We start from the raw sequence: 25,810 nt of genomic DNA, 5'->3' as shown, positions 1-25,810 counted from the left end.
ACCTCCAGCAGTTTGGTGTCCGTCGACAACTGCAGGACGTCAGCCACTAGGGGCTACGTTTAGGTGTTCCTAGTCCTTCGTGGTCTGCCGCCCAACTCGCAGTAGCCAACGGTTGCGATGAAGCTATCTGTCACAGAAATGACAGCCGGGTGCGTCTTGGGAGGCGTAGACGTATCGTCGCCAAACCTTCTAAAAGCCCACCACTGTCGCATCATCGATGCCTGGTGTTTACATGACTTTGTCATTCATGTCACTTCATACCCACACGTGTGGAAGCGGGGTGTCTTGAGTTTGTCTGCCTCGATTCGCTCAAGCTGGCCGGAAGCGAGGCGGCGGAGAAGGAGTCCGGTACGACGATAATGCTATGTGATCTCTCAATGAGTATACACGCCGTGTGCGGCTTGTGCCTTCCCCGTTGTGTAGCAGTCGGGGGGTTGCTGGAGACGTCTTAGGGAAGCTGCGGAGCATGCTTGCGGCTTTCTCCACGTCTGGTCCACCACGCGACGCCAACACGTTCAGCGACAGGGGTAGCTACAGCGTCTTGGGTCGTTCGGTCTTCACGAGGGACGTTCAGTAAGTCAGTAAGTTGTCAATGAGGGCCTGGGTGATGAGCGAAGATGGGTAACCGATTCGGCCCGTCATGCATCCCTGTTTCAAGCATGGTACGCCAGCTCGGTTCCGGAATGGTGGCATCCCCTGGCGTCTGTCAACGACGACCGTCGTAGACGTCTTCACGCTTCTCATCGGAAAGCCATCACAGTCGATCGTCGATTTCTTAGGCCCGGGAAAGCATGACATCGTCTCAAGAAACTATATGGTTACGCGTGTTACTTCTGGCTGTTTGAAGTAAGAAGCGATACCTATCGTACCGTCACCAGCGACCAACGTGCGAAGAGCATGCGAGGAAGAGCTACGGAGATTTGAAGATTTGAAGACCCGTTGTATGATTTGGGCCCTGGGTGTGTAAAAGCTGGCTGGGATGCGCATGATTCCGCACAACACGGCCTCGTCACAGCGAGCTTCTCATCGTGTCCATCGGCATTCTCAAATCTCTGGTGGTTGTAGCCTGCTTGGTTTCCCGCCAACTCTGGTAGTATAGTCCAAGACAAAGGTCATGTGCCAACATCAGACAGACATTTGAAGATGTCTTCTGCGTTCTACTAACGCTATATGGGGTTTCCCACAGTCGAGATTACTCTCTGAGTGTTCATCCACGCTCGTATCATGGGAAAGTTTGTAGTCGATGGCTTAGGGATACGAGTATGTTGGAGCTATATTCGTATCTCTATCTTGCGCTGAAGTCTCACGTTATTGGGCTGTTATCGCCCAGTTGTCTGGCAGCTACTTTGTCAGTAAGGTGCCCACGACGACAGTGCCCAATACCAATCTCACCTGAGACGTCTTCGGTCTTAATGGTGCTCTGCCGCTTCTCACCTGCTGCAGAGGCTTCCGCCACCTCGCCTATCGCTATGGCTATCGTCAGGGTCTCCCCCAAAAACGCGCTAAGGGACGCTACTGGGCAGCTCTTGCCTTCCCTCTACATAAACAACGGCTTGCCCCGCCCTTCTCACCTTGTCTCGCTGCCCTCACCTTTCCCCCTCCCTTGTACCATCCCTTCACAAACAAGCGTCTACCTTACGGTTCTTTCACTTCATCATGTCTGACGCAGGCGCGGCCGACGCCGTGGTCAATCCTGCCGATGCCCGCAAGGAGCAGATGGCACAGGACCTTGCCAAAGCCAAAGAGGCTGGCTGGACTGATCCAGTGCCCTTCGAGTACGAGAACCCTGCCACTGGTGCTCCTGTTGAGGACGAGACCCGCGACAACGTCGCGTGGCTCTCTGATGCAGCCATCTACCAGTGGGACGACGACTTTGGCGATGTTGGCGATCCCAACCCAGAGTTGGAAAAGATGCTCTTCAATGATGAGTTCCATCAGCGCGCTGGTCAAGCCATCAAGGCGCTTTCCTTCGAGGTCACTGTTGAAGGCCCCCACAAGCTCAACCCTGTGCGCAACGTAAGTCACCGTGGCTGTATATCACTGGAATCGGTTAATAAAGAAACATAGTTTGAGGACGCTGGTCTGCATCCCGTTATGCTTGAAAACGTCAAGCTGTGCCAGTATGCGTACCCGACACCTATCCAGGCGTACTGTATCCCTGCTGTCCTGACTGGAAATGACGTTGTCGCTATCGCACAGACTGGTAAGTCTCACTCTGCCCATGTCAAATATCTCACTCACAATGCTCAGGTTCCGGAAAGACTGCAGCTTTCCTTGTCCCTATCCTGTCCAAGCTCATGGGCAAGGCCCGCCAACTGGCTGCGCCTCGTCCGAACCCGATTCACTACAACCCTCTGACTGACAAGGTCCGCGCTGAGCCGCTGGTCTTGGTCATCTGCCCTACGCGAGAGCTTGCCTGCCAGACGTTCGACGAGGCCCGTCGTTTGTGCTACCGCACCATGATGCGTCCTTGTGTCGTCTACGGTGGAGCTCCTTCAAAGAATCAGCGTGAGCAGCTGGAGTTGGGTTGTGATATCCTCATCGCCACCCCAGGTCGACTCATGGATTTCGCCCAGAACGCGAACCTGCTCTCGTTCCGTCGTCTCAAGTAAGTCATACCCCTCTATGCCGACATCATCGATAGCTAACAGTACAGATTCACCGTCATCGATGAGGCTGATGAGCTGCTCTCCTCCGACTGGGAAGACGTCATGGAGAAGATTTTCCAGGGCGGTGGTACGTCTACATTCACCATGGTCATCGTCCTCGCTCTCTGCTAACAATGTTCACTTTTAGACACCAACACTGATGCTGATCACACCTACCTCATGTTCTCCGCCACTTTCCCCAAGGCGGCTCGTCGTGTTGCCAAGGAGTACATGGCTGATGACTTCTTTCGCATCAAGGTCGGCCGAGTCGGCAGCACCCATGAGAACATCAAGCAGCAAATCATCTGGGCAGAGGAGAATGCAAAGAACCAAGCGCTTTTCGACCTGATCTTTTCCGAAGGTCCTCAGCGTACACTGGTCTTCACCAACTCCAAGGCCAAGTGTGACATGGTCGATGATTTCCTCTACAACAAGGGTCTGCCTGTTACTTCGATTCACTCGGATCGTACCCAGCGTGAGCGTGAGGATGCCCTGCGCTCCTTCCGCACTGCTCGGTGTCCCATCTTGGTCGCTACTGGCGTCACTGCTCGTGGCCTGGATGTAGCCAACATCAAGCACGTCATCAACTACGATCTGCCTTCGACTATGCATGAAGGCATCACCGAATACATTCATCGCATTGGCCGTACCGCTCGTATTGGTAACGAGGGCAAGGCTACTTCCTTCTTCAACGACCGTAACGACGATATCGGCGAGGATCTCACCAAGATCCTGTTGGAGTCCAAGCAAGATGTCCCGGAGTTCCTCCAGCAGCACATTCCTGAAGACCCGACTGCGATCGACTGGCACGACGGCACTGACGACGAGTCCGACGATGGTCTCGGTGGAGGTTTCGGCGGAGGTTTCGGCGGCGAGGCTGGTGAGACTGGTGAGACTGGCGAGACTGGCGAGACTGTCGCTGACACCGGCTTTGGTGGTGGTGACGCTGGAGGCTTCAACGGCGGTGAGGACAGCGGTGGCTTCGGCGGTGGTGGCTTCGGAGACGGAGGCTTCGCTGCTGACTCCACTGACAAGACGGCTTCCTGGTAAGCTACTTTGGTCTGCCGCAGTTTTCCCCGTCTCCCAAAAGTGTTAAGTAGCCTGCTTCATACGGCGAGTGTCTAACGTCTGCATCTATCCGGCGTTTGATTTGCACTTGGACTCATGACATGGTACGACATTTCCTTCACAGTGGCTTGGTAGCTTGCATGTAGCTTGCATAGGTACTAGATAGCCAATCACACTAAGTTCACAAAATTCTGTACTACACATGATGATAACCATGACTGCTTATTACCCGTGACGCCTTGAGGTTGCCGTGAGGGACATTAACATCTTCGTTGTACCCTATAAGCATAAGAAGGCGGTCCCCATACGCGATAGTCACATAACTCAACCCATTGAATAGCAGGCAGTCCTATTCAAAAGAAGCTATTGCATTAGCTCAACTCAGCCTTGCTTTCTCCTACAACCCAACCTCATTACCACCCTCGTTACCACCCTCATTACCACCCTCATTCATCTGCGGCGGAGACAACAAGAACACTGTCCGTCTGTCTCCCAGCTCACAGGCCACACATGCACGTACACAATCATGCCCATGCCGATGCGAATGCCCGATAAACACCATGTTGACAGAAGAACCTCGAAAAAAGAAAAGAAGAGAATAGGAAAGGAAACAAACACAACAACTATAGTACAACAAACACCACCCTACCCTACCCTTCCATCCTTCTCTACAGCCCCAGATACAGCGCGAGGAAAAACACAGCAACATGCTTGTCCCTGTTACAAAGCAGCAGGAGGGGTATAAGCGCAACACAACAACATGCCCTTGCTCGTTTCTTTTCGTTTCGCACTAGTGGAGGAGGTAGTAGAGGGGTAACATTCGATCCCATCGTTTACGACGATTACGACAACAGCATCGCGGGTATATATAAAAATCCATGTTTCAAAATGCCGATTATTACGCTGATTATGCAATGTTTGTTCTTCCTTTTCTTTGATGGCGCCACAATCGACGATGATGACGACGAGGAGAAGAAAGAGAACATGACTACTGGGATTGAGACGGATTTGCACATTTGAAGGAAAGCTCTCTCGCGTGACGCGCACATACAAATGACAACATGAACAGGCTATGCGGGGCGGCTAACGGCGATCTCTTCCGACGATCCTGTGGGAAGTGGAGGATGTGGAGACCGCGGCGTCCCAGTCTCTCTTCATCTTTAATACAAACGTCCTCGACTGGCCTGACTTGCTCTGCTGGGTGAGGTCCGGCTTCTCTCGTCTTCTTCGGGGACATCGCTCAATCTGGTGGGATGGTGGTGTCGCATGCCTACCCACTCGTCGCCGTATCCGTCGCCGCTGTAGTCTGGTGTACCACCGGCGGTAACGTAGCCCTGAGGATGTGAAGGCCCTGCGCTTGAACTGGTTGCATAACCACCCTGTGATGTGGCGGTCGTGCCGTAGTGCTGTAGATGTTCGAGTTCGCGCTGCCGGGCCTCTTCTACGTCATACTCGTCCGACATTGGCGATTGCAGTGACCGGAAAGGGATCCTGCGCCCAGCGTCATCGCGGATAAAGTTGCCCCTCTCGTCGAGAGCGTACTCGATATCGGCCTCGGATTCATCTCCTTGAGACGTCACGTATGACTGCTCATCTTCAGGAACATTGGATTCAGGCTCGTTATGCAAGTACGAACCAGGCTGCTGATAAAAGGCCTCTGGCTGCGACATGGCTGGTTGCGTCGTAGCTGGCTGTGCCTGCGATCCGTAGTAGGGGTACTGTAGAGGAGGCGGAACAAGTGATTGTTCTGTAGCCGAACTAGAACCACCAGGCCGAGATGATGAATTTGAAGCAGCACCCGAGGGAACGTAAGCCCCTTGGGCTACGTGTGCAGGAGCCTCAGGGTCTCGGCGAGCATGTCGGGTGCTCTCAGTGAAGGGGTCTGTACCAGTCGGAGATTGCCCTTCTTCGTACGAGTAGTGTTGCTCAATACCTGAGCCAGTACTGCTTTGAGCACCAGCGTAGGTGTCTTCTCCATGCCCCCTTCCTGAAAGACCCATGTTCTGTCCCATAGGAACCACTTGCACTCCGCCGACCAAGGTGGGGTGCCCTTCCCTCAAGGAGAATGTGCGATCACGCTCTTCTTGCTCCCGTCTACCTAACTCTTCCCAAGCTCGACGCGCTTCCTCCTTGGAGATTTGCAATTCACGCTTCATCTCTGTCACCGCTCGTTCGGCGTTCTTCTTCTCTGTGGCCATGCGCTCCATGTTTGCCTCAGCCTCAAGACGCGCCTCATGTTCAGTGTTGATTTGTTCGCGGAGTTCAGCCTCGCGCTCCTGTGCCCTTTCCTGGTCCTGGCGATGCTCGTAGAACCATCTCTGGAACTTGCGCTCGGACGACGCACGCAATCGCTGTAATTCAACGACAGCATGGAAAAGGTTGGCGCCAGCTGCCGACAAATCAGTGATCTGGCGTGACATTTGCTGAGCCAATGGTTCTCTGCGAACTTCATCGGTGTTTTGCTCGAGCCGCCGTATCCAGTAGGAGGTGAGTCCTTCCCAATGAGAGGACAGAGTTTCCCAACGCTCGAAAGCATGCGGAAAGTTTGAAGTGGTTGACTCCCGGGGTGGGCCAGTGGCTGAGCCGGAGCCTGGCCCAGGCGTGAGACGTGGTGGTGGTGGAGCAGATGAAGGGCCTGCTGGTGCTGAGGCCGTAGCTCCAGAAGGCCTTCTTGCATGCCCTGAGCCAGCTGGCCTTCTGCTTTGTTCCGTGGTGGGCACTGCTAGATTTGCCTGTGCAGGTCGAGGTTGCTGCTGTGCTTGAGAGGCAGCCCTAGGCCTTGACTGCGAGGCACCAGTCGGGGTCTCTTGGGCTTCGGATGGTATCGGTCTTTCTGGTTGGCGTGGCACTCCACCAGATGATGCCGGATATTGTACGTATTGGTCGCCAGCCCTTTGAGGCCCAGGTTGGGGCTGTCTCTGGGTTCCAGGCTCGATTGTTGGTGCTCCAGCTACACCAGAAACAGCTTGTGCTCTTCTTTCTGCACTCGTTCTCCTCCGCTCTTCCTCGGCAGCCTTTCTCTGTTCCTCGACCTCAGCACGTTGCCGTCTGGCATTCATAATCTGCGTTGGTGTACGTATATTGGAGCGATCAACCTGAGTCACGGGAATAGGACCGCCAGTCGTGCGCGCACCGCCATTGGCAGCGCGGCCGCTCGTGAGATCGGACATGCGGGCGTTTTCTTCGACCAAATCCGGAGTAAATGGATGCGGAAGTCGCAAGCCCTCTTCGAGCACGAAGCGTATGGCCGAAGCAGTGCGTCGGCTGATACGAAGGGCAGGGTGAGGCTCAAAGGGAGGTGTTTCGAAACGGACACGCTGCTGTTGTTGGTTCGGCTCGACAGATCTAGCGCGCTCGAAGTTTGGGGTCCGGCGGAGGCTGTTTACTCCACTACCAGTCGAACTCGATGCTCTCGAGTGGTTGTGTTGTGTGCGGTAGAAGGCTTCTGCTTGCTCCTGGCGTAGCTGGAGGGAGGTGCGATATTCAGGGAACAGCGCTGGGGCGTCGTGGTCGTGGTCTCGTGAAGTTGGGGCGGAGAAGGGTAATATATTTGCCAACTCGGACGGGCCGCTGGACGTCAACGTGAAGTCAGGGACTTGCACTCAGGGCTCAATCGCCCTTGCGCCGTCAAGGGGCACCCGCCGCGTTGGACGAGTTACCCAGCGGCTGGATTTCTTGGGATAGACTAAGCAGCGCGTGACGCGTGCTTATGTCGGAATGCACGGGAACTGGCTTTCGAGGATAGTATTAGATACAGAGACAACGGGAGGGCTAGCAGAGGAACCATTGCTGCTGTGCGCCCAGGCAGTTCGCATGGCGTTGAGGTGGTTGGGGAGGTCAAGGGCTGGGAGGTGGCTGGGATCAAGTCGACTTACACCTCTCACCGACACTTGGACGAGATGGCCAATGTGCGTATGGGCATGCGCGAGTCGTGAGCACGTATGCGCTGCGTTGTTATCGTCGTGCTAGTTGTCGTCCAATGCCTCGCCTTTTGCTGTCACGGCCAAAGTAAACGTCACCGGACGGAAAGCACTTGTTCAGCCGCAGCGCGCGGAAGCGCGGCGCCTGCAGAAGGCGATTGGATCAAAAGAGTGACTGTCGAGACAATGGGAATAGCTTGGATATGCATTGAAAGTTGGGCGGCCGAGCAATGGCGGATGTTTGGTACTGCTGCTCCTTGGGCGCGAACCGGACGCCGTGACCCGGCAAGCAAATGCAACAAACGTTACTTTTTGCTGGTGTGGAGCCGTCCTGACCGACGTGCAGAGAGCTGCATGCAAGCGAGTGCTATGAGGCAAGGCTTGCGGACGTCGAGCTGGTGACGGCTACGATCCATGGACATGCCAGCTCATCGTGCTTGTTTTGCTAAGCCAGGCATGGGGGCCAAGGTAGCAGCGCGATCCGGAAAGCGGAAGAGAAGCGCCGTCATGACGATTCGAACAAGGCAGGGCATCAGAGGAGAACAAGTCCAGTTACCCAGAAGCCATGTACCGGCAGTTGGACTTTGATTTGGTACATTTTCTCCTACCGCACTACCAAATCATCCTCGTCGCCGTTACCTCATCGCACCTTCCCCTCCGAATGCGCCTGCCAATCAGCGCCCCATGCCGCTGCTTCGCCCCGGATTCGACCAAGGCGCGGCCCGCGCCCACTACGGCACGAAACGTCACAGCATCTGCGCCGCAAATAAGCTACTACACAAACTCTACCACGGCTCGCGTTTGATAACAACTCTATCGCCATCACTTAGTCCATAGCAACCAGCACCTGAGCCTGCATATCTCACATGTACCTAGTCTCGCCTATGCACAAGGTCCATAGAAATACCGTACACTAATCAACTAGACTAGCGTGTTTCCTTTTGCAAACTGATGAACGACTAAGCTGCATCGATACCGTCTGTCGTGGTTGGTAGCCCTGCATTAATGACATGCCGTGGTTAGACCAAGGACTCTCCAGCAAAGTACACTCCATGCACTCTTTGGTCTTGGGCTTGAATATGATTTAGAGATAAATGCCATCATATGATTAAAATAGCGCAAACTATAGCCCGTATATCACCCATCCATGGCGTGTCCCTGCGTTTCCCAGGTCAATGTTCGACTTATGTCGGTGGTTTATCTACTATGAATCTAGTAGCTCCCAACGTTGTGTCCGGACATTTGGCGTAGGGTGAATTTGGGGCCACAATCCAAGTGCTCAAGTCCATTCTCCCAACAAAGAAAGTGTCGTGTCTACAGCCCCGGAAACCTTCAGGGTCCTTGTCGAAGATGTCGGTACACTGAAATAGAGTTAGTGAAGATAATAAGTTGAGATGATAAGATACCTACACAGACCATCCATCCCCAGATCTCATTCTTGGTGATGGTGTCCTGGATGGAGGACCAAACATGAGACTTAGTGCAGCAGCCTCTATGAATGATCATAGGGTGTTGAAATGCCGGTATGTTTCGTGGTGTATCCTGTGCGTTGACTTGAGCGGCTCCAGAGAGAATAAGCAACACTGAAGATAGAGAGGAGAAAGTAGTGGTCTTCATGTTTGAGTCGTTGTGTGAATGCTTTGATGGTAGAGTACATATGCACTTGGGCAGAGCTTAAATAAGAGCTAGTCGGAGGAACGTTTCGTCGCATACCTGTCTGTTATTCGGGCTGCAGGGTACGCAGCCGTGTCGTATCAGTCTAAATCCAGCCGGTACTACTACCTACTGGGTCTATTCCGGCCCGAACGGATCTCAAAATAAGCATGCACGCTGATCCACATTGGTTACATATCAACACTTGCAACACTTGCAGCACTACCGCATTTAGCCACACAAGATGGAATCGTAGCTAGTCATCTGACACGGGCCACCTAGTTCTCTGAAGACGCCATACAGTGTCGGCTCCGTCGACTGTTGCACTGATTACACCATCGGATCAAGTAAAATAGAAAGTTAGCCGGGTTAGCCGGGTCAACCGAAGGGACTTGTCATGTTTGAAGAATTCTAGTGCTGACACGATTGAAATCATGTGCGCAAAAATTGAGGAAGGTAGTACGTCGGTCGATCAAGAACTCCCTCCACATCTCCGAGGTTGAATACTGGCTTGATATGCGCTATCTTTCGTACTTCCGGTGCGATTGTGACTGCTTACTCTGTGAAATCGGCGGTGAACAGTTATTGGCAATTGAGAGGTGAGATTTAAACACGGATGTAGTAGGTTTTCCATGTCACGGGATTGTGTGAGCCGGTTCCGAATGGAGCCTGGGGAGAAAGTACATGATTTCCGCTGGCTCTTCAGGTACTATTGCTACTGGGTCTATCCTAGGCTGAACTAGTCTCAAAATTAGCATGCAGGCTATTGTCCCTAAAGGGACTGTGTTGATGTAATCGCTTCAAGTAGAAGGATCGGCTGTGCCACGGACTGTATCTGAATGGGAACTTACCAAAGCCTGCAACATTAACTGATAATCCACATTTGTAGAAAGCTACGAGTAAACATGCGTCGCAGGTATCATTCCAAATTACTCTGTAGACGTAAGGTTGGTGTCAGATAATAGCACTGTTGAAGATGAGAGCGTACAGACGCTGGGTTAGACTAGCGCGACCTGGCATCTGTGAGAGCCAATCGGATCACAGGAAGGCTTGGCACCCCCTAGGTGTGCCCACAACCGTAGACAGAACCAAGACACAATCAATCATCATCACCATTATTATCTATTTCATCAGTATTCCAGATGAGAGTGAATATCTGACAGTTGGACTCAATCGACACTACCCGGGTACGCTAGGCACGCTAATGCGCGATGCCGTATTAAGTTAGCGTATTCGGGTTCCCACAAGCTGGATTACTCCTCACGATCTTAACTCCCAACTAACCAAATTCCTGTACTGCATAAGTAGGAGGCTGGAACATCACCCCGGTCTTGCGATACACCGAATTTGAATCTGAAGATATCACAATATCACATCTCTACCTATTTCATCCGTCACTCAATGTTTACAGCGGCAATTGTTTTGTCAAGTCGTAGATTTGCCTCAGCTATCTACTATGATACCCACACAAAGCGTACGTTGTGTCCTTCGCATGAAAGTTCCATCAGGTACCCAGTGAAAGTCTCGCCATTTCCTCGCCTCCAACTCTCGCATCATATGTCCCCACAGTCCCCTAGTTCGTCAAATCCCATCCGTACATATGTGGCCCTGAACGAAAAGCGCCAGAAAGGCCACTGAAGACTACAATCTTGTAAAGCATCACCGATAGTTCCGTCCTGTTCGTGGGACTATGCATTTTTAGCGAGTAGGTTCGCCGGCTAGAGGTTCTCTTCGATCGCTAATGGTGTCGATGTAAATTGATCTCGATCCTGGGATCCATGGGGCCAGACTTATGGTCTTTTCCATCTTTGTATTTTCCACCCTTATAGGGTTTTCCGCAACCCATCCTGCAACTCCTTTGGGCCTCTCCTTCGAGAAGATCGTAAGTCTTATTACAGAAAATTTTGTAGAGCGTTCTATCCTTAGGGAACGTATTATTATAAGTAGTAGGCTTAGTAGGAGGAGACCTAGAGGTGAGTTTAGCCCCAACCCCAGCCTCGACGGATCGAGACTTGTAGGATTTTCCGCAACCCACTCTGCAACTCTTTTAGGCCTCTCCTTTAAGAGCATTATAAGTCTTATTATACAGAAATTTGTAGAGCGTTCTATCCTTAGGGAGCGTATTATTATAAGTAGTAGGCTTAGTAGGAGAAGACCTAGAGGTGAGTTCAGCCCTAAACGCAGCCTCAATGTATTAAGACTTGTAGGGTTTTCCGCAATCTTTTCTGCAATCCTTTGCGGCCTTTCCTCCCTTAGATTCGCAATTTTTCGCACAGGCCAAGTCGAGGGCTAGAAGTAATTTGCAGATCTTTCTCTTCTCATATATCGGGATATCGTCGCATCCTCTGTGGCCTTTGTGGGGACGAGACCTTGAGCTGAGTTTAGCCCCGACCCCTGCATCGATTGGACGATGACTGGAAGCGGCAGCTGCACAGGCCAGCATGCAAATCTTTTCCTTGTCTCCGTCACTGATAGCATCGCAAGCCGTATTGCAGAGATATGTGCAGAGCTTTTTCGGCTCCCCGTCCAAGTCATTGCAGGTGGGGAAACCAGTGATGGAGTGAGAACTGGGGATAGCACTCCCTGCTACAATAGCAGTAGTGAGAGCAATGGCGATGATGCCGAACTTCATGTTGGATGATTGGAACGAGACTGGTGTTTGTAAACCGAAAATTCCGGAGAGTGGTTCAGAAGTAAGAAGTGGATGTGAGTTGCTGATTGAGCCTTTGGCTATGTCAAGATGGGGGATTGAAGCGTTCTTATGCATTCTTAGCTTGCTGCGAAGAAGAGCGGACCAGGGTCGAATAAGCTCTGTAAAGCTCTCGTCAAAATCATATAATCGATAGTTCTTTAGCTTATTACGCCAAGGATTGGTACCGTAGTACTGTAAAGGCGATAGAAAATCTTAGCGCGCACGCCAATGAATCTATCTCCTGTACCTCCCACAACCGAAAAATGAGCCGCGCGACCATCAGGTGATTGACCGGCCGAAGATCTTCCCAGAGAATCAGAGGTGTACGTTGAAGCTGTTCGGTATTACGATCAAATACCCGGATGTCTTCCAACAGAAACGAGGGTCTGCGCCAAAAGGGTCATTAATAGATCAGGTCAGTCCAAAGTCTTTTGACGGCCAGGGAACGTGTAGTAACCTATCCTGGCTTTCTGTGTCTCTGCCGCCAATGAGCTTATACCAGTCATTCTCAATCACCATTATCCGTTAGTGGCAAGAATAAGAAACCCAGGCGAACGACAAAAGTTTTCGCGTTCGACAATCGCTCAGTTAGGATGTTCATTGCACCCACATCGAAGGGTGCTCCAACTGCGGTATCATTTTCACCAAAGCAGTGCAGACTTAGCAAGTATGCTTTTGTCAGCGATATCTTTGGTTGTGTACGGGGCGATAACACTACGTATCCTTCTGTTTTCTGGGTCGGAAATGGCGGGGATCCTGTTTTCCAGTACCACTGTTGAATGCAGCAAGCACTCACAGCCCTTCTGCGGTAGATAACTACCTATGTACCCAGGCAGTCACTATTATCACGCACGACTGAACGATCACAGCGACGATACGACTTGCTATCCGAGACTGACCGCCTCCCCCCTCTTCTAATTTAGTCTCCATACGGAAGCAAACGAAAGGATTCGTGAAATGAAAGCAGCGCTACACCCATGATATGGAGCTTTCCAAACTCCGGGTCCCCACAATGGGATCCCCATGTGGTAACATAACCCACCCGCATACCTAGGTACTCGCTCAGGTACCCTGAGACCCTGAAACCCAATACCAGGACGCCTTCTTCCGGAAAGTGAAGGCAATGAGGATGCGCGTTAAGTTGAACGCCGTTGGTACAGTGATTCATATCCTACTTGAATGTCCAGATTCTTGCGAATCAATAAAATCGGGATCGACTTCGCCCACTTCCATTACGCGAACCCATTGTCTGAAACCTGGAACGCCATATTTGGGGCCGCTAAGAAAGGCTTTCCATGAATATGAGCCGAGAAGCTTGATTCTTTTAGTCGCAATGAAAAGTATGTGGGAATGCGGGCTCCGTTACGAGCGTGTATTAATGGCTGGAGGTAAGAAGTGTGCTAGTGCATATCTATCTCAGTAGTTCTATATATGCAAGGTCTTTCCCGGTGTGTGATGCAGGCATTTGAGTCGATCTTTTGCGATCGTGAGCCGGTGAAGTCGCGTTGTCGACTTGTTGAACGCGTGGAGCCTTGTACGTATGTCATTCTCGTTCCAGGAGCCTGCAAAATTCACATGCTCCTATACAAGAAGAAAAAAGCAATTATATTACGGCTTTGTACTTGCTGCTTCGAAATTAGTGGAGAAGCAAGTACTGCTGACTACCTTCATGGCTGATCTCTCACGAGAATGCCTTGTACTAGTCGACTAGTCGACTAGTGGAGTTCGAAGTTAGATGACGCAAAACATGATCCGATCCCCTATGCCGCCACACCTACGGGCACATTCACTTGTCCTGGAATGGTCAAACACGAGCCCACTGACTTCTCTCCTCCGCCGTCTTTGCCATACAGTCCAGAAACTCCTCGCGGCATCGCGACAGTCGCTCCTTCATGACGTCGTAGTTTTGGTGACTCACCCAGCCGTCCCATCCTTGATGTTCCTCAATCTCGCGCAAAACATCGTTCATCAGCGCAACACCCTGGTTCCAATGTTGTTCAAGATCTTGATGCTCAGCTTTATCCTCGGGAGTGAAAGACAAGGGGCATGAGATGGATGGATCGACGATAGTGTCCCAATGGTCCTGGAGTAGCATGAGCAATCCTTGGAGGGCCGGCTCTCCGCCGCTGAAGACCAAGTCGGCTAGTGCAGTGATTTTTCCAGGCAAGGTATCCTGAAAGCGTAGCGCTTGAGCGATCTCGGGACATTGCCTAGTCATGTGTACTTCGTAGAGCTTGTATAAAGATTGCGCAGCTCAAAGGTTCTTGGCTTCGCGTTGTTGCTCCTCGGTCATATCATCGAAGCCATCAGGTAGTGGTATTTGTTTTAAACCTTCTGGTATCGGCCCATCAAAGTCGAGGAGTGCAGGGTTGCGTGCCTGGCGGAAGAGTGGAGCAATATTGACCGCTTGCCAATCGATGATTACAATCTTCGTCGGCTCGAGAGGATCAACAAAGATGTTGCCACCATGCAGGTCCGGATGCCATAGAGTCGGCTTGGAAAGCTTAGCATCCTTGGGTAGAATCTGAGTGGCGACTTTCAGATAGTCATGTACGGCTCTAATTTTCAATTCTTGGGTTAGACGATATTGGTTGGGGCTATTGAACAGTCCTCGTTGGTCAAAACATGTGGAGGATTTTTCGATACACGCCAGTTCTCGGGCAGCACATGAACGAAGATACGTGTCGACTAAAGGTCCTATCTTATATTAGCGTTTGACGGACATGATAATTGAATTTGGAAACATACAAGGTCCTTGATCCGTCTGGACAGCGTCTCGACCGTTATCGAAGAACGCCCTGTCAGTCGTCGGACCTATTGCAAACCTCTTCTTCGTATTCGGAGAGATTTTCGATTCAAGAACCTGGCCTTGGGCAGAACTAGGCAAGTCTTCTAGGTAGTACAAGCTCCCGTACATGGGCAAACTGGTAGAAGACAAGGTTATCTCGTGATTGACCAAGGCTTTGAGAACCTCATTTCGTTGTGGCTAACTCATGTTCTTCCATAGCTTGTCTAGTTCGACTCCTGCACTGCGTTCCATCAGGATGTACTCTGATCCTACTGGCTTATCTTTTAAAGCGCTGTAACCATATATCTTTGGCACTGGTGTACCTAGGACGTTTCGAAGCTGCAACGTAGCTTCATATCAGCAATTGTCACCTTCCAAGAGGTTGAGGAGCACATACATAGTCCATGGTGGCGGCTTCGCTAGCTGTTGTGAAATATGGTCGCCCCGCATTCGGGTTTGGGAGCTTGGCGATCAGCTCTCGGCCGTCATCCATAGCAACTAGGAAGTCCTTGCTGAAATTCCCTTCAGGTAGCTTTGTAATGCTCACACAAGAGCGAGCTCCAAGGGCCTGAGTTGAGACATGAGTAAGCACCGAGAAGTCGAGCTTAACATATCGGCGAGCAAACTGCTCTTTCTCATTCCACAGCCAACGAGCCGCACTGTACTTGTAAAGTCGCTCTGCATGACAATTGGAGATGGTTTGAATTCCGTGAGAATCAGTCGCATCTTGCTGGGAAGGTGAGGTCGGTGACGGACTTGGCTGAGCTATCTTTGTACAACTAGGATCTCTGAAGAAGTGTTTGCGGAACTAATCCATTGGCGGAGTGCTTGAAGTTGTATACGACCTCTGATGTGTGGGAAATTGGCGAGCAATAGTCAAAGCACTACGAAGTAACATATCGGGTACGATCGCCTGTTTAGTTGCACTGGGTTCAAACGCAGTATCCGCGCAGATTTTGTGTCGAGCAGTGTAGGCGCGTAACTGAGCAGGGTGCAGGTGGTGAGGGCGTTTCTGCTGGGCCAACGACGCTAAGCCCGATCTGGTATAGGCGGTCGACTTAATGCAATCGAGCACCTTCTGCATCTCTAGATGTCAGCGCGCAAGTATGACCCCAGGGTACAAAGTTCAGTATAGGAATTTGCGGCTTCATTCCTCCGGGTGGCTACCCGGGGCGCTTGAATCTGAGCCCAGACTCCGCAACAATCAATCGGATCGGCATGATTGATTCCTATCTAGGTTAAAGGCTGCCTAATGAAGTAATTCTTTAACCTATATAGGAATCAATCATGTCAATCGATTGATTGTTGCGGAGTCTGTCTGAGCCTGAGTCTAAGAATGATAATCTTTGGTGTGATTATGGGCTCACATGCCAAACTGGTATACTTGCCCAATCACGATAAATCTACTTTATCTAAGGGCTCCGAGTTAGCATAGGCAGCCATAGATTATTGCACATCATTTCAAAGCATAGAATACACCATGTACTCTCAATCTGTCCTTGATTAGCACTAACTGGTCACTGTCAAAGATTAATGGACCTTGGGATGTCGCCAGCATTGCCACAAACTGAACCTTAATTTCTTTCGTATTATTTTGGCTTCTACTATTATCAATGATGATAGAATGCGTTATCTCAAGGCTGTTATCGGAGGTGAGAGCGACACATGTGCTTTGGCGTTGTCTCTCACCTAGAGGCCTTCTTTCACTCACCTGGCCTTTTCTCACTAACCCAAACAAGCCGAGACCTGTTCTGCCTAGGTACTATAACAAGTGGTAGATCCCTGATAACGTAGGTATACAGTACAAGATCAACTACACCTGGGCACGAACAGGTAATTCCAGTCCATCAGTACCTACGAGATACTAACTCAAGCGATCACCAAGATACTTTCAGCTGCAACTCAAAGCTCCTTAGTTTGCACCAGAAAGCCCGACGCCCTACGCTTCCCAAGTCCGTACGTCAACATACTCGTCGACAGACCATTTCTGACAAGACAAAGCCACATCCAAACAACCACTATAGCGAATGCATGTAAAGCGGCATTGAAGGAAATGTTCGCAGTGGTCATATCGCGCCCATCAGTGATGAAAAAACTGATGACTCCTGGCAACACGGAAGGAGCAGGCACCCGAGTCTTCCCCGCTAAGACAAACAAGAACGATGAGAAGTCTGGTCTCCGCATCAACAAGGGCGAGGCACTCCATAATGAGCCGCACAAGCATAATGTTTTTCTGCAACAGAACGAAAACGTAGAAGACCCAGCTATTAGAAAGCTTGCCAAGAAGAACTCGCACGCAAAGCTGTCCCACACCATTATAGATACTACAAAGGGGACTACAGAGGAGGCGGTGACTGAAGTTTGGGAACAGTTTGAGAACAATCTCATTATTTGATTGGGGTTGCGCAACTAGGAGTCCGGCTCCTCTTGGTAGATTTTGATTGGTAATACATCAGGAAGGCAAGATACCACTCCATAACGACACGGCTAGGATAATGTGCTTTAGGAAAGGCATTCAAGTAAATTGGTGCATTACAGGAGTCCACTACTTAGATTAATGATGCGGCGACATCATAGCAATCACATAGATGAACATAACATTTACCTTGAATCTCCTTGCTGTGACATCCTCCACCTGAGCCCCCATACACCCACCATAGTGCCAACCACCAGCCCTGAAGTGCTACACGCTATATCCCACACAAGACACCACATCCCGCACCATTGTATCCCAAAACCTCAACTATAACCTCACTCCTACGCCTAAAACAGCATGGCTGTAGTCTCTCCAAACACCATAAACATTACAGCAAATGCACACATATTGTGGAAACATATCACTTTTGTCTCTCTATACTACATGCATCCTCCTTGATGCGTACCCTTGAATACCTCCCCGATCTATCATGCTGGAAGATTTCATTGCAGAAATCAAGAGAAAGAAGCACTAAAAGCTAGAACCGGACAACTGCTCCATGGATCGTCTTACCTCGTGCTTCAAGCCATCAGCGGCATGCTTGCTGACGTCATCAGCAACACCGTCGACGTCCACGGGAGTCGCCTCGTCGAAGCCGCTATCGTTGGAAAGAACCGACTCCACCGTGGTGGTGCTGTCGACGAGGATCAGGCTGGCGCCACAAGGTGAAGATGTATCGAACTCAGACGACTTAGGTGAGCTTCTATCAGCCTGTTCGCCGACGGGGGTGGGCAGGTCGGAGCCATGAAGGTCAGATCCGCGCGTTGACGCCACGCTGGTTGAAGGGCCTACACCAAGTGAAGTACCAAGACTCATTGGTGACTCTTCTTCTTGTGCCTTGAAAGCGTCGAGTGCGTCCCTCAACTCCTTTATCTGGAGGGACTCCTTAGTCAGACGCACGGGCGAGAATAGCATATCTAGAGCTGGGGTTGATAGGCCAACCTCTTGCGGTACAATGTCTCCTTCGGCGTCACGCTGATCGCCTCTGTCGTCGAAGACGCCGGTCCAGTTTGGCCATTGGATCAAGCAGTGTGACACGGCATTATTGACTATCTTACTCCACTTGTTGAGGGGGCTGCGCGGTGTCTTGGGTGCGCGAAGGCCACTGTCGATGCAATTGGGTCCGCAAGTGAGCAAGACGATGCGGGAGAGTTCATGCTCGAAGGGAAGATAGTCAACAACGAAGCCGTCTAGCTTGAGGGACCTGACATGACAAGTCAGACATGTTTCAAGTAAGTCTGGACGTCACTTACCAGAGAGGTAGCGGTATAGACTCATCTAAGGCTGCAGCAAGACGTGCCTTGCGCATGCAGAAGTCATCAAGATATTCGCCGGTGCCGAACGAGTAGTGCAGCTGACCCTTGCCTTCAATACCCCTGTAATATGTTAATGAGACTATTAGAGAGTTCTACGCGCAATGGCTTACTTGTATTCCTTCTCTTTGAAGTCTCCCTTGGGAACTGTCAAACCCACAACATCCTCAGCCTTGTGCCAATGCTTCGTGCGTACGAGCGGAGCAGCAGCCATCTGAAGATCCGCAACGCGCATGTTGTCCTCAGACTTGTTCCTGAAGATAGTCTCCCATACGACTGACTGCATAGAGTCTTGTATACGCAACAAGCGAAGCTCTTTGAGCTGAGTTTGGCAAGCCAGGGGCTTCATCTCATTTGCAGTGATGTAGGAGTTGTACTCGATCACTTTCTCATGTTGTACGTCGTGATGAACCTTCATAGGCTGACCAAGGTCGAGGACGAGCTTCGTGAGTGAAGTGGGAAGCTTCTCCCAAACGACGGGCATGAAGGGCAAGCCAGAGATCCAACTTGTACATATTAGTGAAAGAATTGACAATTGGAAAAATTGAACTTACGTCAGTTCCTTGAGAGCAGGCATATGTTCGACGAGCTTCGCAATTGCCTCGCCAGCCGCGCGATGCTCTTTCTCCAACTTGGAGTACTTCGAGTCCTCGTACTCGACGTGCACGTCTTTCTCTGTCGCACGGCCCTTGCCCTTACACAACACTGGGTGCCACTCGCCGACAATGTATAACTTGGTGATAGGGGATGACGTGTCAATCGCGTTGAAACGAAAGTCCTCGACAACTTCGGCGACTTGCACTGCGGAACTGACGCAATCACCATCTTTGTCATGACCAACGTCAAGAACGAAGCAATTCTCTTTGGAGCTATCAGCATTCAGCTCTGCATCTAGACTGTAAGGGGAAAGCTCTTTGCAGCCCGCCATGATAGCTGTGAGTGGTTTCGTCGGTGTAGTATTGGGTATGGTTGGGGCGAAGGTGGGTGAGGTGAACGTGAGGTGAGTGCAACCTGGTTGGCGCTCGGGCGATTTTGTTATGCCTGCCCCTAAGATTGCGTTAATTCAAACCATATGTTGCGCGTGATGAGTGTGCAGTGAATAGTGATAATTTCACAAGCGCGTTTGCTATACACTTGAGAGAGAGAGGGAGCGCTCGCAGTGTAGCAACACAAACAATGACGTAGGCATCCACAGTATGGCGTGTTCGTCGGAATTGCTTTCGTTTCCCCGGAACATGTCATGACAAACGGCCAAGAAGCTCGAGTACTTAATATGGGTTGCTTGATTGGCTGGGTAGACAAGGTACACGCACAGTCCGTCTGTAAGATACGGTCATGGCCAGTGGAAAGGAAGGAGCTTTGGGGAAGCACTATCGAAGAGAGGTATTATGTTGAAATTTGCTGACTTCCTACTCATCGATTGTAAGTAAATTGACCTTGTTTGACACAGCCTAAAGTGATGGGCACTTGAGCAAAGAAAGTGACGAAGGGTAGAATAAGATGTCAATCATGGATGCGAGCATCGAGGTTATAGAATAAGAGATTCCTCTGCTATCAGGATACAATGAAAGAAGAAGACTCACTTCGCCATCAAGTATGCGACCCATGTCTCGCTATTTGTAGTATTTAGAAGTTGATGAGGCACCTAAGAGTGTGTATCAAGAAAAGACTGTTCAGGCTATCAGTAAGTCACACGCAATGACTCCAAGTCTTACCAATTAGAGAGACATGATATTGTATCTTTACATTCAAAGTCTACTGTAATAGCACACTAACTATTGGGGGGTTATCATGAAAAACGCAAACTCAATCCCAATCCTTTTGGCGCCCGCTACAATGCAAATCGATGCTACCTACAAGGTTAAGGATTGTGACGCCATATTCCTTGATGAATACCCATCTCGTTTATCCTCCCTGAACCCCAACTAACGTCTAGAGCCATCTAAGCCCTAGATGCAAGCATGCGATCCACAAACTGGGTGTAAAAGTTACGCCATTCCTTCTCCTTCTTTGGCCCTTCGAATGAGCCAGCAAGAGTGCGCAAGTACTGTTCCACACCATCGTCACCAACTCCCATACCGCCGAGATCAGTTTTGAGACGTTCAATGTAAGATTCACCGACTTTCTTGATAATCTCATGCTGTAGGTTGGCAGCCTCATACAAGACTTGTTTTGCCTGGGCGTCTTTGGAGTTAAAACCAGCCGATGCCGGGATGGACCAGGCCAAGGGAGAAAATCTTTCTACCACGTAGTTTTCGAAGCCGGGCAGGGGTGGCTGTGTTGCTTCATTAGACGTGGGTGCATTGTTTGCACCTGGTCCAACCTTGTCGGGTCCTCCCCAAACCGAGATCATGCGAATGAGCACGAAGATGGCGAGTCGTGCGGTGGGGTAATCATGTGTATCGCGAGCAAATGTCTCAATCGAAGCGATGACAGGTTCAAAACTGGATTGGTTGGCTAGGACATATTAGCACTATCACTCTCGTATGTTGCGAAATTTGTCTTACCATTACTGACAAGCACAGACCCTAGACCATGGTTCAGAACAACAACAATGAAGTTTAGATACTCCCGGCGGAGTTCAGCAAGCTGAATCTCATCGTCTGTGCCCGAAGGAATGACTGCTAATGCCGTGAAGATTCGCTGCAAGACCGGACTCATAACGGTGTCCAAGATGCCAGCGATTTCCGACTTAAAGGTGAATATGACCTGACCAAGGACCTTGAGGAATGTACTGATCTCGTCCATAGATGAGCTGAGTGACAGTAATCCCTCAATCCACGAGGGTAGTTGTTGTAGTAGGCGCGAGCCCAGGACAGCAATCATACGCGAGAAAGCAAATCGTGCTGCGTGACGAATTGAGCCAGAGGAGTTGAGGGAATCAACAGCGACGAGAATGGCTTCGGAAGCTTTGACAAATTCATCAGCCACCTCACTGTGTGGTACAGCACTATTGTTGTTTGAAGGAACCCAGTCAGAATAGCCGCGAGCTAGGGTACCCAAAGCCATGATGATGTGATGGATCTGAAGTATAGCCCGCTCATCGCCGTTCCGCGCTTGGGGTAAGGTCTGCTCCATATCTGTGAATAGCGGACTCATGATCGTCTGTGCGTAGAGCTTCTTGTTCTCTATCGAGACTGTACTAGACGAGGCAATGCAGCCAACTGCCTCGAAGAGAAATAGCTGCGAGTTGAAGATTGCATCTGCAGATTGATCTTCTTCGTCAGAAGACATCTCGTCCTCTGATGTATCAGGCAATTCAGCCTTGATAGTAAGCAAATCCCCAACCGCCTGAATGATGTCATAGGAGACGTTGCCTAGTTGTGCTCGCAAGTGCTTCACAAGTCGTTGGAAGAGGTACCAGGATCTTGAGCGGACTTTGACGTGATTACTGTGGGTAAGGTTGACAAAGTTCTCCAGAACTTTGGGGATGAGATTGGGGTTCTGCTCGAAGAACTGGTAATATCGAACACAAATCTCCATGTACTGCAGCTGGATAGCTGGATGTGGGTTATTTGCAAGGCCGGAATCGATCATGCTATTCATCATGGCAACAAGCTGCTGAGCAGCTGCAGACGATGGCTCGCGCTTTGCGTATAGTCCTTGGTTCCGGATAGCTAGTTCTCCGAACAAGAACATTTCATACAGAGCCAGTTCGAGGTCGCGCCAATTTAGCGTCTGGTCGCCTTGTGCGAAGCGTCCAAAAGTTCCGTTGACCACGCGGCTAAGTGTCTCTATGTAGTAGGGTTCGTCGATGGCGGTAACTGTTTGTTGCAGGACATGGAGACGCCTACGTAGATCAAGGAACTCTGCTTCATCCGTTTGGTCGCCTTCTTCGCCCCACGTGGCTGTTTCGTCATATTTCATCTTTGCGATGATGGCATCCAAGACAGGCGGTAATACAGCGGCGTACTGGGGAGGTATCGATCCTGACTTCTTCTGGAGTTTACGGAGAAACGTGAGGAGGTCAGTAAGCGACGGAATGACGGTAGAGCAGACCTCGTCGTATTGATCGGCGAAGAACCGCAGGAGGTACGGAGTGAAAATGCGGATGAGGTCGTCTGCACGTTGCCGGATGTGTTCTTCGACGGACTCGTTTTCCAGAATCTTCACAATGTCGAAGACGATGTTGTTAACAAGCTTCGCAACTGTCTCTGCGAGATCATTGTCGTAGTTTGGACTGTGGAACTCAGCCAAAGCCGGGCTGGTAATCAGTTGGCCAACGACTTCCGAGAGATTGAGGAAGGTGATGAGCCCAATCTTGTCCGACGGACTCATCTTCTTGCCCACAATTTCCGAAAAGGTATCGATGGCTGCATCGCGCACCTTTCCAGCAGCGCTCTCAGGGTCACCGATTCCTTGTTGGCCCGCCATTTCTAGGAAGGTGGTGATCATGGCTTGGTTCACAATCAAGTTGATATCTGTCCAGCTAACCCAGCGTCCGATGGTCCTCAGACACATTTCCACGAGCCCCAGGTCTGTCTCCCGCCACTTTGCGAGAATCTCCTGCCAGGATAATGCGATCTTCTGCGCGTCTCGCTGTCGGATGAGATCCTTCAACTCTGTGTTCCGCTTCTTCTCGTCCTCTGGCCGCGCTACCAACTGATCGGCAATCTCGTCGTGGACTTGAACGAGCATGCGAAGGTATAGGAATGTCGTAGCCATGTTGACACTGCCGATGGTGGCTTGATCGCCAGCCAGGGCGCGGAAATCGTCGAAGAAGGACTGCCATGAAGAAGGATATAATGCTACAAAGAGATAAGTGACAGTCTGCATCAGCTTGTTCTGGATGTGACTGGTATCTGCGGCTCCGCTGCCGGGCATGTAAGACTGGCGGATATGGCTCATGAGCGTGTCCTTGATATACCCAAGGCTCTGCTCATCCAGCCGATGTTCCTGGATGGCATTGTTGACGAGATCGAGTGAGGTATGACGGACGAAGTCGGTAGCATGAGGATCGCGTGTGAAGAGGGTGAGGGCGGCTTGCCATGCAGAGCCTTCTGCTCGGAGCTGGTTCAAGTATTCTATGGCCTGGCCGCGCAGTTCCTGGCTCGAAGTCGGGTTCGCCGCGATTTCGATGGCATTTTCGACCTTGGAAGCAGACCTGTCAGTATCATAGCAAACATTCACGTGGGAAAAGAGCTAGAATCCCGCATACCTGGCTCTCCATTTCACCCAAATTCTTGATGTTGGACAGTCAGAGTTGAGTCACAGGTCGACAGTCGGTGTGGTTCAGGCTACGAAGTGCGCATCGGACTTATTTGGGAGAAGTATGTAGTTTGACAGGTGCGCTACCGAGTCATTGACCAAGGTGCGAAAGACTGCATCGTGAAAGCGTTACAGCGGTGAAGGCAGAGGCGGGGCACGAGGGGCTAACGTACGGCGTGTGCAAGGCCTGATTTGGGACAGGAAAGAGGCTACGAGCTTTGTTTCCGTGTCTGCAGCGCTAGCTTCTTCTCTGCAAAAAAGAAAGAACAAGGCTGCGTCTTTGTCGGGGCGTGGTGAGCGAATGCAGCTGTGCAGCGACTGGAGTGGCAGCGCCAAGTTTCGTTGTGGTGGGATGTCGCGCGCCCAATTTCTTCCGAGTGACACGTGCGCACCGAAATATGTGGCCGATCTGATTACTTTTACTATCACGACCCGATGTGGAAACCCATGTGGTCATTTGGACGTACATGGTCCGTTCATTTCTTCGTTCCTATTTACTTTGAAGTTGCAGCTTCATACCGCTAAACCCGCTCAAAATGCCACTACTCATGCAGTACAATGCAGGAAAAAAACGCTCAAGTGATTGCGACGAATTTCCAATCATGTTTGATAGTAAGTTTGATTGTTTCTCTATAATTTTTCTCTAGGTTCCGCATGGCTTCTGTAGTAGTGAGCATATTGATGCTGCAGAAGGGCTGCCCCACTTACTAAGCACCCAAGTGCTTCGCCGCCCACGCAACATGGTCATCGGCAAAAGTGGCCATGAAGTAGTAGCTGTGATCGTAGTCGGGCTGCATGCGGAGCTGAATGCCCTTGTCGTTGCCAGCTTCCTTGGCTGCTTGGACAAAGTTCTCGGGAAGAAGCTGGCCTTGCTTGTAAAAGTTGTCTCCAGTGCCCTAGCTCTGTTAGTAGTATCCTGAACCTACCACTGGCGTGTACCTACCACATCAATGAGCATTTCCAATGGTCCCTTCCATTGCTTCACGAGCTCTGTTGCATCATGCTCTTTCCACTTTTGCTGTTGGTCCTCTCCAAAGTATCCCTTGAATGCTTTCTGGCCCCATGGGCAGTTGATCGGGTTGGCAATGGGCGCGAATGCTGAAACGGACTTGTACATGCCAGGGTTCTTGAGAAACTAGCAGCGACCGTTAGTATCACTAATGCGCCATCAGTCAGGAGACGTACCAAAGTCAAAGCGCCGTGACCGCCCATACTGTGGCCTGTTATGCTGACTTTGCTAGAGTCGAGCTCCTTGAAAGATGAGAATAATGCCTCGGGGAGTTCCTTGGTAATGTAAGAGTACATGTTGTAGCCCTTCGACCATGGCTCCTTGGTCGCATCAACGTAGAAACCTGCGCCAGAACCAAAGTCGTATGCGTCGTCCTCGCCTTCGATCTGGAGACCCCCTAGACGGTGGGTTAGTTTGGCACTCGGTACTGTATTATGGTGAAAACGCACTCGGCGAAGTATCGGGGTATACAACGGCAATGCCATGCTGAGCAGCACCGTGCTGGAAGAAACCCTTCTCTGAGCAATTGTTTCCAGTACATGTGAGACCAGACAGGTAGAACAGAACTGGCACCTTGGCACCGGACTTTAGTGCTTGTGGCGGTAGGAACATGTTGAGCTCCATGTCTGTGTTTGTGCTCGAGGACTTGTGCTTCAGCTTGAGAAGCTTGCCCCCAAAGGAGGCGATGGTGCCAGTGGTTTCGAAAGACATGGTGGACAATGTGGTGTAAGGGAACAAACGTGTAGTAGGATTTCGGAATGCAGACGGCAGTCGCGGGGCGTTTAGAAGTTTTGTAAGCTGTCGCATTGAGTGACGTTGTGCCTGAAACTAGTGCGGGGATGAATAGCTATCAAGCTACCCCACCTTTCTCTAACTTTTGGCTCATTCTGGGAATCTTATCCGCGGATCCGCATATGCAGCGGAGAAGACTTGGACTTTACGGAAATCGGGTGAGATTCGGAGGATATAATTGCACAACCACCTCACAGACTCCTTTCGCCCATGTCCCATGTTTTAGCACCAAATAAAACTCCA

The 25,810-nt window shown here is 50.7% G+C and overlaps 10 protein-coding genes across 10 annotated transcripts; 2 read left to right on the top strand and 8 right to left on the bottom strand.

Moving 5' to 3' along the window:
* Positions 1 to 1,656: 1,656 nt before the first annotated feature.
* PtrM4_044090 (SrmB, Superfamily II DNA and RNA helicase) lies at positions 1,657 to 3,469 on the top strand (the record flags this gene model as incomplete). Its single annotated transcript, XM_066104508.1, has 6 exons — positions 1,657 to 2,016; positions 2,068 to 2,203; positions 2,251 to 2,608; positions 2,657 to 2,736; positions 2,797 to 3,382; positions 3,436 to 3,469. 6 exons carry the CDS (start codon positions 1,657 to 1,659, stop codon positions 3,467 to 3,469), a joined length of 1,554 nt encoding a protein of 517 aa, XP_065959072.1.
* A 1,407-nt stretch (positions 3,470 to 4,876) lies between these two features.
* Positions 4,877 to 6,886, bottom strand: PtrM4_044080 (DUF390 multi-domain protein; the record flags this gene model as incomplete). Its single annotated transcript, XM_001937288.2, has 1 exon — positions 4,877 to 6,886. The coding sequence occupies one exon, from the start codon at positions 6,884 to 6,886 to the stop codon at positions 4,877 to 4,879; it is 2,010 nt and encodes a 669-aa protein (XP_001937323.2).
* A 1,934-nt stretch (positions 6,887 to 8,820) lies between these two features.
* PtrM4_044070 (uncharacterized protein) lies at positions 8,821 to 9,253 on the bottom strand (the record flags this gene model as incomplete). Its single annotated transcript, XM_001937289.2, has 2 exons — positions 8,821 to 8,997; positions 9,047 to 9,253. 2 exons carry the CDS (start codon positions 9,251 to 9,253, stop codon positions 8,821 to 8,823), a joined length of 384 nt encoding a protein of 127 aa, XP_001937324.2.
* A 2,230-nt stretch (positions 9,254 to 11,483) lies between these two features.
* Positions 11,484 to 11,921, bottom strand: PtrM4_044060 (uncharacterized protein; the record flags this gene model as incomplete). Its single annotated transcript, XM_066104507.1, has 1 exon — positions 11,484 to 11,921. The coding sequence occupies one exon, from the start codon at positions 11,919 to 11,921 to the stop codon at positions 11,484 to 11,486; it is 438 nt and encodes a 145-aa protein (XP_065959071.1).
* Positions 11,922 to 13,785: 1,864 nt separating this feature from the next.
* Positions 13,786 to 14,199, bottom strand: PtrM4_044050 (Mem-trans domain containing protein; the record flags this gene model as incomplete). The annotated part of the gene is made up of 1 exon (XM_001937290.2): positions 13,786 to 14,199. The coding sequence occupies one exon, from the start codon at positions 14,197 to 14,199 to the stop codon at positions 13,786 to 13,788; it is 414 nt and encodes a 137-aa protein (XP_001937325.2).
* A 36-nt stretch (positions 14,200 to 14,235) lies between these two features.
* On the bottom strand, positions 14,236 to 15,175 carry PtrM4_044040 (aminoglycoside phosphotransferase; the record flags this gene model as incomplete). The annotated part of the gene is made up of 3 exons (XM_066104506.1): positions 14,236 to 14,678; positions 14,973 to 15,108; positions 15,167 to 15,175. The coding sequence occupies 3 exons, from the start codon at positions 15,173 to 15,175 to the stop codon at positions 14,236 to 14,238; spliced, it is 588 nt and encodes a 195-aa protein (XP_065959070.1).
* Positions 15,176 to 16,855: 1,680 nt separating this feature from the next.
* Positions 16,856 to 17,164, top strand: PtrM4_044030 (uncharacterized protein; the record flags this gene model as incomplete). The annotated part of the gene is made up of 1 exon (XM_066104505.1): positions 16,856 to 17,164. The coding sequence occupies one exon, from the start codon at positions 16,856 to 16,858 to the stop codon at positions 17,162 to 17,164; it is 309 nt and encodes a 102-aa protein (XP_065959069.1).
* Positions 17,165 to 17,716: 552 nt separating this feature from the next.
* PtrM4_044020 (uncharacterized protein) lies at positions 17,717 to 19,486 on the bottom strand (the record flags this gene model as incomplete). Its single annotated transcript, XM_001937292.1, has 4 exons — positions 17,717 to 18,449; positions 18,499 to 18,621; positions 18,672 to 19,064; positions 19,113 to 19,486. 4 exons carry the CDS (start codon positions 19,484 to 19,486, stop codon positions 17,717 to 17,719), a joined length of 1,623 nt encoding a protein of 540 aa, XP_001937327.1.
* Positions 19,487 to 20,500: 1,014 nt separating this feature from the next.
* PtrM4_044010 (tRNA exportin) lies at positions 20,501 to 23,728 on the bottom strand (the record flags this gene model as incomplete). The annotated part of the gene is made up of 3 exons (XM_066104504.1): positions 20,501 to 21,015; positions 21,066 to 23,649; positions 23,717 to 23,728. 3 exons carry the CDS (start codon positions 23,726 to 23,728, stop codon positions 20,501 to 20,503), a joined length of 3,111 nt encoding a protein of 1,036 aa, XP_065959068.1.
* A 745-nt stretch (positions 23,729 to 24,473) lies between these two features.
* Positions 24,474 to 25,486, bottom strand: PtrM4_044000 (esterase; the record flags this gene model as incomplete). The annotated part of the gene is made up of 4 exons (XM_001937295.2): positions 24,474 to 24,662; positions 24,710 to 24,901; positions 24,952 to 25,172; positions 25,225 to 25,486. 4 exons carry the CDS (start codon positions 25,484 to 25,486, stop codon positions 24,474 to 24,476), a joined length of 864 nt encoding a protein of 287 aa, XP_001937330.1.
* Between the last annotated feature and the right edge of the window lie 324 nt (positions 25,487 to 25,810).

This window comes from Pyrenophora tritici-repentis, chromosome 10 (genome assembly GCF_003171515.1).
Source record: "Pyrenophora tritici-repentis strain M4 chromosome 10, whole genome shotgun sequence".
NCBI classification, from domain to species: Eukaryota; Fungi; Ascomycota; class Dothideomycetes; order Pleosporales; family Pleosporaceae; genus Pyrenophora; species Pyrenophora tritici-repentis.
Note: the sequence above shows the minus strand (reverse complement) of the source record. Positions and strands in the feature narration are given on the sequence as shown.